This window comes from Limanda limanda, chromosome 11 (genome assembly GCF_963576545.1).
Source record: "Limanda limanda chromosome 11, fLimLim1.1, whole genome shotgun sequence".
Taxonomy (NCBI): domain Eukaryota; kingdom Metazoa; phylum Chordata; class Actinopteri; order Pleuronectiformes; family Pleuronectidae; genus Limanda; species Limanda limanda.
In genome coordinates, this window is record NC_083646.1 from 6,238,734 (window position 1) to 6,252,571 (window position 13,838).

At 38.8% G+C, this 13,838-nt stretch overlaps 1 protein-coding gene across 1 annotated transcript; it reads left to right on the top strand.

Moving 5' to 3' along the window:
- Positions 1 to 241: 241 nt before the first annotated feature.
- LOC133013891 (B-cell receptor CD22-like) lies at positions 242 to 7,670 on the top strand. The gene is made up of 11 exons (XM_061080978.1): positions 242 to 290; positions 1,891 to 2,166; positions 3,074 to 3,358; positions 3,735 to 4,019; positions 4,721 to 4,996; positions 5,457 to 5,723; positions 5,923 to 6,004; positions 6,096 to 6,174; positions 7,106 to 7,200; positions 7,287 to 7,347; positions 7,473 to 7,670. Exons 1-11 carry the CDS (start codon positions 242 to 244, stop codon positions 7,668 to 7,670), a joined length of 1,953 nt encoding a protein of 650 aa, XP_060936961.1.
- The last annotated feature ends 6,168 nt before the right edge of the window (positions 7,671 to 13,838 follow it).

Here is a 13,838-nt window from a genome sequence, read left to right on the forward strand (position 1 = left end):
CTTTTTCTGTAAAGTCTCATTCTCGGAATGAGACTTTGTGTGACAGACTGATACAAGTAGGCTCTCTGAGGATCAGGAGAGACCCGATTCCCAATTTAAAAATTTTTTATTTTGACAAACGCACAGAAGTAATGTGAATGTTTACAGTCTTTGGCATTTTAGACCCCTGTGAGATGTCATCAGGATTAGAAGGGGGTGGAGCAGAGCATCGAACAGGAATATTACCCGGGGTCTAGACTTTATGAGCATTGTCCTATTGGACTTCGCTAAGTGTGACATCCTCTTCAAGAGTAAGGACAAACTACAAAAACTTTTTGACAGGGAAAAACGTAGAAACCTCAGGAAGAGCCGCATGCGAGGGATCTCTCTTCCCGGATGGACAGAAGTGCAATGGATGCCACAAGTAACAGTGTATATTAACAGTGTATATTGTCAGGCAGTCTTGTTGATTTTTTAGTTGGCGTTCAGCTGCCACCATGATCGGGTGCCGCCATAACAATCCATTGTCATGATCCACCGATACTGTTGGGATCCATCATCATGGTCCATGATCGCTGCCAACACAATGTGGGATTATATAGAACATACGATCAGTTGAGATCGGGATCCGGAAGAGGTGGTTAGTATTCTTCTCAAGACTGGAGGAGATTGAGTTAGGAGGAGGAGTTATGCGAGTCACTGAATGACAGCTGACTGCGGAAGAGAGGAGAAGGGATTTTTAAAGTTTGACAGCTGCTGAATGACTGGCTGAAAGAGACCAGGCCAGGCCTGATTGGATATTTAGGAACGCCCACAGTCAGCTGATCAGTATGCAGGTTAAGTCTTCCTGACTGAAAAATATAGTGCTTCAGAAGTTGTATTCACAATATACACTGATTACAAATTGTATTTTTTGTGGACTAAACAAGATGATTTTTTTCTGAATAAAATTAATAATAATTTCAAACCCTTTGTCTTCCATTCAGTTGAAATATCTTTTTACAAATGAAAACTCTAATATCAGTTTCAGATGTCGTAGTTCCCTGAAGACTGAGATGAACCCAAAGAGACAGATATGACTTTTTAAACAGCATATTTCAGAATAAAAGGTTCACAAATTTAATGGAAGAAACTGAACTCTGGGATTAACAAAAACATTTTAAAAGAATTACATTTATTTCTTTTAATAAATGACAAATTCTGCGTAGAGGTGAGCTGACTTTTGTGTTTTCAAACCACAAGTTCACAACCATCTTGAAAAGAGGAACAAAACTAAAAAAAACCTCTAATTGTCAGTAAAATAAATGAAAAGATGAAAAAGGAAATTCTGAGACAAGATGAAAAATAATGTGATCACACATTTTACAGTAAAAGAGAAAGTTCTGTGATCTTTTATGTTTTTATCCACTTTTTAGTTTTTATGTGTTTCAGAAATCCAGTTGTGGTCCCACATGAGATGGAGGCTCAGACAGTCACGTGGTTGGTTTTTCTGGCCCTAATAAAACGTAAGAATTTTATTTGTCCACTTTGAAAACAAGGTTTTCTTTTTTTTAATTAAAGATTATTTGACTTCTCCACTTTGTGTTTTCACCAACAGATGTTTCTACAAGTGACCCTGGAAGTCCAGTCGAAGGTATTTACAATAAAAATCTGACTATTAAAATACATGTCAGACTAGGTCCACGTTGTAGCACTGGCGGGCCCGAGCACCCGGATGTTGAAGCCTGTTGCGGTCGGTGGAGAGAGCGATCGATTACCAAGCGCACTTCTCTGCATTGCATGCGATTTGCGCTCTGCGGCAAGGATAAACGCTTCACTTCCTGTGTCTGTCACGCGATGTAGATTCTTGCCTACATTAAATTAGGATCAGTGGTTAAATCTGACAGTTTTCTATATTTTGGGTTACTGCAGACAGTCCCAAACATGTGACAGTTCAAGCCAATCCTGGTCTTGATGTGACGGAAAATGTGTTGTTGACACTGAGCTGTTCTGCCGAGTCCAACCCACCAGTGAGCTCTGTCACCTGGAGGAAGACGACTGATGGGAGAGAGGAAATCATCCAACAGACTCAGACTCAGACCTTCAGGGTGAATTCAGCCAGTCCCTCTGACAGTGGACTGTACAGCTGTGAAGCCACCAATGACATTGGAAGTGGAAAGTCACAGCCAGCTGAGGTTAAAGTCAGATGTGAGTAGAATGATGCACTTGTGATGGTGAATGGATAAACAAGGAGGATATATTCTACATCACTGTTTATAAAGTAAATACTGATCAGACGTGCTGGTTCCAAAAGAAGAAAACATTACTCCACAATGTGATGTCATTCAAAATAACGTTTATCAAACCTGATCAAAAAAAATTGAAGTTAAAAAAGGAACAATAACCTTACATCAGTGGCTGTAGTTTGTTTCAAGATAAAAACATTGAACGTTTCACCAGGTGAATCTGAAGCCAGTCTGTTTTATCTTTTATTGTTTTAATGCCCATTAACTGGTGCGAAAAACAAGTGAAAACGTCTATTTCAACTTGACTAAAGTGGCCTGTTGTCATAACTTGATTTATTCAAATAGCACTTCTCAAAACAACGCTACAAAGTGCCTCCCAAATAACTAAATGTAAAAACACATCCAAATATAAATATAAATTAAAACAAAAATTACAAATCATAAAAGAATAAATAAAAGAATTAAAACTAGACCTACGTAAAATCTGTGAATGAAGTAAGAGGAAAGTATGTGTTCAGCTCCTGACTCAGTCTGCTGTATGTCCTCATTCAGGCTGTTTCAGAGCCTCAGGGCTCTTGTTTCAAAAGCTTTGTCCCCCAACGTTGTCTTCATGTATTAATTTAATCTGAATTCTGAACTGAAATCTTCTGCATAGTATTCACAATATTACATTCTTAGTGGACGTCACTCACATAGCAAGTGTCTTGGTCCAGATTTGTCCGCAGGAGAAGACCAGAAGTGATGGATCATTGCCTGAAGTGGCCCACATCCGTGTGCTATCTGGGTTGTGAATTAACCTTAAAGAATCTTCTGTTTCAGATTCACCTGTTGTTGAGATAAAGGTCATTTCACTTGGGTCCTTTTTCCAGATAAGCCGAGGAAGACGAGCATTTCTGTCAGTGGCTCTTCTGATAACCAAGTGAAAGTTGGTGGTTCTCTCACGTTAACCTGTGACACCGATGCCAATCCTGACCCGACGACTTACTCCTGGTACCGCAGCAAAAATCAACAAACTGACTCTTGGTGGAAGACCACAAACAGACAAGAACTGAGTTTAACAATACAAAGAGCAGATGAAGCTTGTTACAGATGCAGAGCCTCAAACCTCGTTGGTGGAGGGGATGAGAGTCAACCAGTGTGCATACAAGTACTGTGTAAGTACTATGATGTTTCCAGTGATTTTTACATGAATTCAAATACTTTTGTCATCTGCTTCCAGCTTGTGTGTGAAATGTCAGCCTCTGCTCTTGCTTTAAATTACTTTCATTAGGGGGCGTGCCCGATCAGCCACTAGGTGAGCATGATGTAGTTATGGGGTATTTTTTGTACTACAAGTATCAGCTGGACTGCTGATGAGGAGTTTAGGAGCTTAAGGAGAGGAGCTCTGTTTTGCACTGATTGTTGGATTTTTTGCTCTGCAGAACTTTTACATTTACAAAAAAAGCTATTTAACACAGACTAGAAGAGGGAAGAAAAACAATAAAATCATAATGTGCCTTCTTTAAAGAGAATTCTGCTTCCTCTCTACAGACCCGCCCACTGAACCTATACTGTCTATGAGGTCTGAGGTCACAGAAGGTCAGACCATCACCGTCAGCTGCACTGTTGAAAGTTTCCCACAGTCAACTCTCACCTTGATGAGGACCAACACATATCAGGCTTTTTTAATCGCTGAAAATAATCTTTATTCACGACCCATCAACACTCTCTCCCACACGTTTACTGTGACTTCAGCCGACGCTGGCTGGTACGTCTGTCGTGCCCAGAACACTGAGGGCTCAAAGGACAGCAAGCAGAAGGAATTGGTGGTGAAATGTGAGTGTTTCAGCTGCGGCTGTTTTTTTCAAGCAATCAGATCAAACCAAAACTTTAATTTAAAAAAAAGTAGCTTTTCTCGTGTATTTTTCTATAAACTATTACTTCTGACAGTTGAAACAAAAGCACCTGAGAAATGAATGACCTAAAGTAAATGTGTCTGTTTGATTAAGTACTGTAGGGTTTAGAAAATATCAATAAACTACCAGACACTATATAAAGTAACTTAATCTATAAATTATCATTGTAATGATCCAGTAATGTTACATGGTGCCACTCTGCCACTTAATGAAGACTCCTGATAAACTACTGTGCTGCTTATTTAAATGATGAATTCAGGGCCTTAACTTGTAATGGAGTTTTTTTCGAACTGCGATATTTCTTCTTTTACTTAAATCTCTGTAATTCTTCAAAGAGAGTAAAATATAATTCCGTTGATATTGAAGCCTTGTAACTTCAAGCAGCTATTCGTTTTCTTATAGTAGTAAGTTGTGTTGTAATTGTGTAATGCAATGAATTGTTTTTACAGGTTTGCATGTTGTTGTGCTCCCTAGTCCACTGTCTCCAAACTTACCTTGATTTACACCCTGATGAAATAAAAAACATAAATTATGCTGGTCATTCTATATTATAAAGACCATTATATTGGACAGTGGTTAAATCTGACAGTTCTCTGTTTTCTATATTTTGGGTTACTGCAGACAGTCCCAAACATGTGACAGTTCAAGCCAATCCTGGTCTTGATGTGAATGAAAATGTGTTGTTGACACTGAGCTGTTCTGCCGAGTCCAACCCACCAGTGAGCTCTGTCACCTGGAGGAAGACGACTGATGGGAGAGAGGAAATCATCCAACAGACTCAGACTCAGACCTTCAGGGTGAATTCAGCCAGTCCCTCTGACAGTGGACTGTACAGCTGTGAAGCCACCAATGACATTGGAAGTGGAAAGTCACAGCCAGCTGAGGTTAAAGTCAGATGTGAGTAGAATGATGCACTTGTGATGGTGAATGGATAAACAAGGAGGATATATTCTACATTACTGAGTATAAAGTAAATACTGATCAGACATGCGGGTTCCAAAAAGAAGAAAACATTACTCCACAATGTGAAGTCATTCAAAATAATGTTTATCAAACCTAATCAAAAATATTGAAGTTAAAAAAGGAACAGTAACTTAACATCAGTGGCTGTAGTTTGTTTCAAGAGAAATTGATGAGAAAAACATTGAAAGTTTCACCAGATGAATCTAAAGCCAGTCTGTTTTATCTCTAATTGTTTTAATGTCCATTAACTGGTGCGAAAAACAATTGTCACATTCTTCTCAGTCTGGCTTTAAAGAGCAGCAATAATGTCACTTCATTTGTTTTGTTATTCATGTTTGATCTTTGATGATGTTCAGAAAATGACGTTGTCTTTTCTCCTGAATTTCCCGGCTAGTTTCTCCAAAACACACACACATCATGGAGTCGGCAGAGAAGCAGGAGCTTGACGGGAGGAGCTCCGTGATGCTGAGCTGCTTCAGTCACAGCTTTCCCCCAGTCCAACACTACTCATGGTACAGGAAGAGTCAGGGCAAGGAAAAGGATGAAATTGTGTCCAAGCATCAAAACCACACAGTGTACTCAAACCAGCCAGGAGTCTACTACTGCATCGCAGAAAATGAAGTAGATCAACGTTCGTCTGATCCCGTCCATCTGTTTGAACGTGAGTGAATTTCAAGGCTCAGGAGACATGTGGGAGGTTTTTATATGAGATCTTGTTTTCTGGTTGTCCGTCTATATGTCCTATGTCCTACGTCCTTCGCACAAATACACAATTAGAGTCAAGGAGCAACTGATTTGATTTCGGTAGCCAAGGGTCAAAGGTCAAGCTCTATATGATCCTCTCTCTCTTTTAGCCACAGGAAACTCTCTGCACATCCTGAAGTTCATCGTTCCTGCTCTATTTGTCCTGATGATTGTCATTATATTCGTCGTAGTTTTAAGGTGAATGAATAAGAAGCCTGTTTGATTAAATAAATACATTTCAGAGATGGTCTGGCATGTGTAACCACATCATGTCCCTCTATGTTTTCAGATTCAGAAAGAAGAAATCTATTCAACAAGGAACAACTAACAGAACATTCTTATTTTGTTTTTTTGGTGATGAAACATTTGTTTAAGACATTCTACTTCTTTATTGAAAACCTCTGGACAGAAGTGACTCATCTTGTATGTGTGTGTGTGTGTGTGTGTGTGTGTGCGTGTGTGTGTGTGTGTGTGTGTGTGTGTGTGTGTGTGTTTGTGTGTTTACTTGAGGAAAAGTTAAGTTAAAATAATCATATATGGAGACTTTAGTAAAACTCAAGATGACTTATATTAAAAAGAGTTTAATTCACAGTGTCTGGTCATGGTAGCCTGTTGTCAGAACCTTGTTTTAGCACAATAGATTTGTAAATTATTGAACTAACAGTTGTTGAAACTTCAGAATCTATTTCTAATTGGCTGTTTTTATATTGGAAAATGTAGCAAACAGTGATTAAGGAGAGTATAGGTATAAGATTCAGGATATTTAAGCCTCTCCTTCATCACTTCTGACCTGTTACAGCTGTAAATTCTTCTAAATACTCCAAATTATGTCATAATTTCAATAATATGTAATCAAATGTGTTTTAATAGTGATATTACAAAGCCTCCAAAGTCCCACAATGTGTTATTTGTTCATTTTGACGTCAAACGATGCGAGGATCTGAAACTTGTGCACATTCAATTTAAAAATTGTAAATAAAATAATCTATCAGGATATTTACATCCACTCAAATTGACCATGTAGAGCTACTGCCTTCCATCTTCTATCATCAGTATTAATCAGGCTCTATAGGCAGATTTGTCTTTTACTGTTCAAGCTGTTGCTTTTCCCTCCTTGTTCTTCCATATCCTGCCCTCACTGTTTGCCCTGTCAGTAGCTGTCTATCAGTACACTTATATCTCAGTATACTGGGGCCATTAATTAAAAGACAACCAGTACAGCATCCATTTTAGAGCATGAATGAAGCGATTCAGTTGCTGCTTGATAATCACTGATATTTTCTGTCTGCATCTGCTCAGGCTGCCTCTACACAAAACCCCACAAGACAGAAAGCTGGAAACACCGAGGATGATTCTGTCCACTACCCTCCTCTGGACTTTAAGAATAAGATAAAGTGAGAATTTAATCTTTGTGTTACAATACCAGAAAAACAAAGGTGTTTATGAACAGCACACAATATGTTGATATTTGTTATTCAAGGAACAAGCAAACAAAGGTGGAAGAAGACTCTGTGTATTCGAAGGTGTCCAACCCAACGCAAGTTTAAAAGGTCGGAACCGTGACCTCTCATTACGTTATATCAGTCTCTATGTTTTGCTATTAGTTGAATTCATTCCAGAAATTCTCACACAAATAATCTATAAACTTCCTCCGCTCTCATCCTAGAATGAACCAGAGAGCCTGCAGGACTATGAAAACACTAGTAATGCAACTGCACATGCACCAACATCTCCAAATCTACTTGACGACCACACCAGTGAAGGTGAAGTGGAGCTGAACTTTCCACAGGTGAGATTCACAACGACGCCCCGACGTCAGACGACCAACAGAGACTCCAGCAGCTCACACGAAGATGAGAGTTAATACTCTGACGTCAGGATTTGACCTGAGATGTTCTCGTCCTGCTTTTTACAGCTACCTCGGGCCTGAGGAAGTTTATATTCACAATAAATCATCACAGAGAGTCTGAAGAGTTCATGTGTCAAGCAAAATAGGTCGTAGCCGTAAATCTACAGTAATGTAATCTGGTCAACAAATCTTATGCAACGACATCAAAAGCGTGTGTCTTACCATAAGTATTTTAAAACTAGTTAGCAAGAAGGCACAGAAGTTACATTACTGAGCAAAAATGGATAAATATTAAAAACTGTTAATTAAAGGTTTTGGGGAAAATAGTGAACATAGCAAAGTGTGAGGGATAAATGGTTTAAATCCTTTTTTTGCAACTTAAGATGTAAATCATGTGAGTGTAAAATGATTGTATTAGTAACTTTTTATATAATCTATATATATAAATGACATGCAGTTAGATAAGAAATGCTGAGAATCACTGCTGAATGGTTTTTTTTGTGCTTTCCAGTTTTGTGAACTTAATCCAAACCCACACACCTGAAATGTTAATACCCTGTAGCTCAAAATAAAATGAAATATGTTGGAAAAAATGATGAACTATACTGACATTTTTGTGGGATTTGTGAACATGTCACAGCACAAAAGTGGTCCCAGAAGAATGCATGTACACACAAAACGCATTGCGTCATTTTATGGACATTATCTTGTGATGCATTTCTATTAACGGTCGGGGGAGGTTACCAAAGGGGAAGTGAAGCGGCGGCAAAGCAGGACTTGGCCACGGTGTCGTCAAAGCTGGTGGAGATGGCCATGCCCAGACACGCCCCTTATGCCAGCCGCTCCTTCACTGCCATGCTGCAAGCTCTTAACGGCGCAATTGATGAAATGTCGGCCGAATCCGTGAAGATCTTGGCTGCAGCTCTCGAGGAGGGGGAGCGAAATGCTTTTCTCTGTGTGAGATGTTTCCTGTTTGCGTGTTGTTCACCTGCACTTTTATGTTTATTCAACTCTTCACAAACCCTTTTGATACTTTTTCATATTGTTTGATGAAGTTTTAAATAGAGACACTGAGAATACTATGTGTGTATAAATTCTCCAAATAAATGTGTAGAACTGAAAACTGCTCTGTGCATGTGAACATGACTTCACCACAAACAACAACAAAAAGGAAGTGGGGGGAGGTGCATCTGAGTTCAGATACTGTGAGAAGCTGCGAACGCTATCACTGTAATCATCACACCTACTAGAAGCTGTTTTCTGGCTTGCATGACAGGGGATGATAAACATTTTTTTGCACCCCCCTTTCAAAGTTTGAACACTTCCTTTTTCTGTAAAGTCTCATTCTCGGAGTGAAGCTGTGTGTGACAGACTGATACAAGTGGGTCCTCTGAGGTAAGAACAAGCTTCTATGGTTATTTATCTCCTCATGATGTTAATCTACTAGAGTAAAATATAGTGTTTCAGAAGTTTTATTTACAGTATAGACACTGATTACAAACAATATGATTTCTTTCTTAATAAAATTCATAATAATTTAAAACACTTTTTCTTCCATTCAGTTGAAATACTTTTTTCCAAATGAAAACTCAAACATCAGTTTCAGACGTCGTAGTTCCCTGAAGACTGAGATGAACCGAAAGAGCCAGATATGACTTTTTAAACAGTAAGTTTCAGTCTTAAAGGTTCACAAATTACAATGTATAAAGACACTGTTGTGTTTCCAGTCAACATATTTTAAATGTGTTCTGACGTTTCTTTGAATTAAAGTGATTTGAACAGGTAGGTAATGTCAAATCAAGTAAAATATAAAACAGAAAACAAACTATATTTTAGTCAGTGAAGGAAAAGAGAAACTGAACTCTGGGCTTAACAAAAACATGTGGCACAAATATTCCTTTTCTAGAATTATTACATTCAATTCCTTTAATAAAATAGAATTTCTGCGTAGAGATGAGGTGACTTTTGTGTTTTCAAACCACAACTTCACAACCATCTTGAAATGAGGAACAAAACAAAGACAACTCTGTCAGTACAAGAAATGAAAAGAGGAAGATGGAAATTCTGAGACAAGCTGAAAAAGAACTTTGATCACACGTTTTACAGTAAAGAGAAAAAGTTCTGTAATCTTATGATGTTTTTATCCACTTTTCAGTTTTTATTTGATTCAGGAATCCAGTTGTAGTCCCACATGAGATGGAGGCTCAGACAGTCAAGTGGTTGGTTTTTCTGGCCCTAATTAAACGTAAGGATTTTATTTCTACACTTTGAAAACAAGGTTTATATTTTTTCGAACATTTGAATTAAAGACTAAACTGACTTCTCCACTTGTGTTTTCACCGACAGATGTTTCTACAAATGACCCTGGAAGTCCTGTCGAAGGTATGTACAATAAAAATCGGACTATTAAAATTCATATCAGAATATACATAAAATTACAATTAGTGGAAAAATGTGTCCTTCCTGCCCCGAGCAACCAAGGCTCCTCTGGCTGAATATAATGAAAAACCAAACGTACATGAAAAATGAACATTTGAACATAAAACAGTGATAGAAACTACAGAATCAATCTTTGAGATCATTTTAGTTGATGTGTATTTTGACTTTTTAGTTGGGTCCATGTCCCATTGATAACAATTCAGAAGATGAGATTTGATTTATACCGCAGTCAGGCACCAGGTGGCGATCTAGACACTTTTAATTCACTTTTAGTCGATGGTTTGAACTCTTCTAGATCAGTTATGACTCTAGAGCAGTCCCAGTGAAGTCGGCTAAAAAATGTGTCATAAAATAATTAATAAATGAACAAAAACTAGACCTACGTTAAATCAGTGAATGAAGTAAGATAAAAGTGTGTTGTAAGCTCCTGACTCAGTCTGCTGTATGTCCTCGTTCAGGCTGTTTCAGAGCTTCAGGGCTCTTGTTTCAAAAGCTTTGTCCCCCAACTTTGTCTCAGTGAAATAAATCGTATCAGCTAGACTGATGAAGAGGAGTTTAGGAGCTTCAGGAGAGGAGCTCTGTTTACCATAGATTGTTGGATTGCAGAACTTTTACATTTACAAGAAACCTATGTAGCACTGTTGAAAGTTTCCCACAGTCAACTCTCACCTTGATGAGGACCAACACATATAGGGTTGCAAATTCCGGGAATTTTCAAAGTTGGAAACTTTCCATGGGAATTAACGGGAATTAACGGGAATAAACGGGAATATACGGGAATTAACAGGAATTAACAGGAATAAACTGGAAATGTTGTGGGTAATTTATACTAACTGTATTTACCTTGTCATATACAGACATAAATACAAACATTTTGTTGTGTCATAGGCTGATTTGAGCCCTTTGGAAACTTTGGGCACTTGACTATATGCTTCTGCATCGTTGTGTGATTCTTAACATAGGTCTTTGCACAGTATTTGCAATTGTACACAGCCTTTCCTTCTACATTGGATAGGGTGAAATGTCTCCACACATGAGATAGTGCACGTGGCATTGTTCTGTAGAAAAATATGAGAAAAAAGTTTGTAAAAAAACACTAATGCAATGCCAGAGATAGAAATTGTTAGCCAAACAATTGGAATCGTCTGTAAACATATTTTACAATTGATGGATAAATGAATGGAAATAGGCTAGATGAACAGATGAACAATCCTCAATCAGCATCCTAATATATTTTCCCCAGTAATATCATCGAAACTTACCTGACTAGTCCTGCACACTACAGCAGGCCTCAATAGCCCTGCTGTAGAGTGAAGGATGCTGGGAGTTATCTGTGCATGTGATCGAAGAATACACAGTGGAGGGTTGAAATTCAACATGCAGCTTGTGCTGAATTCCATACATCTTTAAAATAGAGTTTTGAATGATGTTTTTATTGCTCAGCCTTTAATTTGCATAGTTTTGTTTTTTTTCAAAATTCCCAAAATTCCCGAGCTTAATATTCCCGTGGAAAGTTTCCGGAAAGTTTCCGGAAATTTACCGGAAACTTTCCGCCCCTTTGCAACCCTAAACACATATCAGGCTTTTTTAATCGCTGAACGCTGAGGGCTCAAAGGACAGCAAGCAGAAGTCGGTGGTGGAATGTGACTGTCTAAGCTGCGGCTTTATTTTCCAACCAACAGATCAAACAAAAACTTCCTTTAAAAAATGTATCTATGAAAAAGTAGCTTTTCTCATTTATTTTTAAATTTAACTATTACTTCTTACAGTTGAAACAATAGCACCTGAGAAATGAATGACCTAAAGTAAATAGATAGAAAGATAGATAGATAGATAGAGTACTTTATTCATCCCCGAAGGGAAATTAAGTTGTCATAGCAGCCGGTATATTTGAATACAATAAAATACAATACAATACAATACAATAAAATTAAAAATATTGAGGTAGAAAGAATAAAGAAACAGAAGCACAAGATAAAATACAATAAAATAGGTAGATAAGGTGCATTGGCAAGATGATGGTAAAAGTACTGATGATATGATGGTAATGGTATTGTTAGACAGTATATAAGAATAGTACAGTATATATAGTATATAATATAACATTATATTTAATATATGATAGTAATTATACCAATATAAAAGCAGTATATGGTAATAATGGCAGCAACAGTATATATAATAATAATAGTAATGGTGATATAATAATAGTAATTATAACATGTACACATGTATAAAAATGTGTATATAGACTTATGTAAACAAGAATATACAGAGAGTATGATATGATATATAGTAGAGGTATGAATATGAATATTAGTATTTGACTATACAATAGGTAATATAATATACTATGAGTCTAAGAATATGTAGATAGAGTGTGCAAAAGACAATATTATTGTATAAAATGATATATAATATCAATATGGTGTATATTAACACATATCACATATGATGTGAAGTAAGTGTATATGGAGCGGAGTGTTGTACAGGGTACACAGTGCAAGGAGACAGGTGTATTTAGTGCAGTTCTGTGATGGTGGCTCTGACAGAGGTGAATGAGTTGTACAGTCTTATTGCGGTTGGGAGGAACGATTTCCTGTATCGTTCCTTAGAGCAGCGGGGTTGAATGAGTCTGTGGCTGAAGCTGCTCCTTAGCTTGTCCAGTGTTTTGTGGAGGGGGTGAGAGGGATTGTCCATGATTGCCAGCAGTTTTGCCAGCATTCTGTCCTCCACCACCTCCTCCAGGGTGACAAGCTTAGAGCCAACCACAGACTCTGCCTTCCTGATGAGTTTTTTCAGTCTGTTGGCGTCCTTTGCCTTGATGCCCGCACCCCAGGACACCACAGCAAAGAAGATGGTGCTCGCCACAACAGACTGATAGAACATCTGCAGCATCTTGTTGCAGACATGGAAGGACCTGAGCCTCCTCAGGAAGTAAAGCCGGCTCAGGCCCTTCTTGTAGACGGCCTGTGTGTTGGTGGACCAGTCCAGTTTATTGTCCAGTGTGACACCCAGGTACTTGTATGCCGACACCACCTCCACATCCGTCCCACCGATGCAGACAGGAGAGGGCAGGGGCTTGTTCCTCCTGAAGTCCACCACCATCTCCCTCGTCTTCGCCACGTTGAGCTGCATGCAGTTCTCCCCACACCACTTCACAAAGCGGTCAACCAGGTCCCTGTACTCAGCCTATCCCCCGCCCTCAACACACCCCACAATGGCCGTGTCATCAGAGAACCTCTGCAGATGACACGACTCAGTGCAGTGCTGAAAGTCAGCAGTGTATGTGGTGAAGAGGAAGGGGGACAGTACAGTTCCCTGGGGGGCCCCGATGTTACTGATCAGATGATCAGACACACAGTTCTGTAATCTCACAAACTGCGGTCTGCCCGTCAGATAGTCATTGACCCAAGTGATGAGGGGAGCACTCACCTGCGTGCCCTCCAGTTTGGCCTTCAGCAGTCTGGGCTGGATGGTGTTGAAGGCGCTGGAGAAGTCGAAGAACATGATCCGGACTGAGGTGTTGGGTCTGTCCAGGGAGGAATAAGCCTTCTGGAGCAGGTAGATGATTGCATCATCAACCCCAACATGGGGCTGATATGCAAACTGCAGGGGGTCTTTAGTCTTAGTCTTAGTCTTTTGACGAAAATGCATATTAGTTTTAGTCACATTTAGTCATTTTTATCCTTCTTAGTTTTAGTCTAGTTTTAGTCGACAAAAACAAATTACATTTTAGTCAAG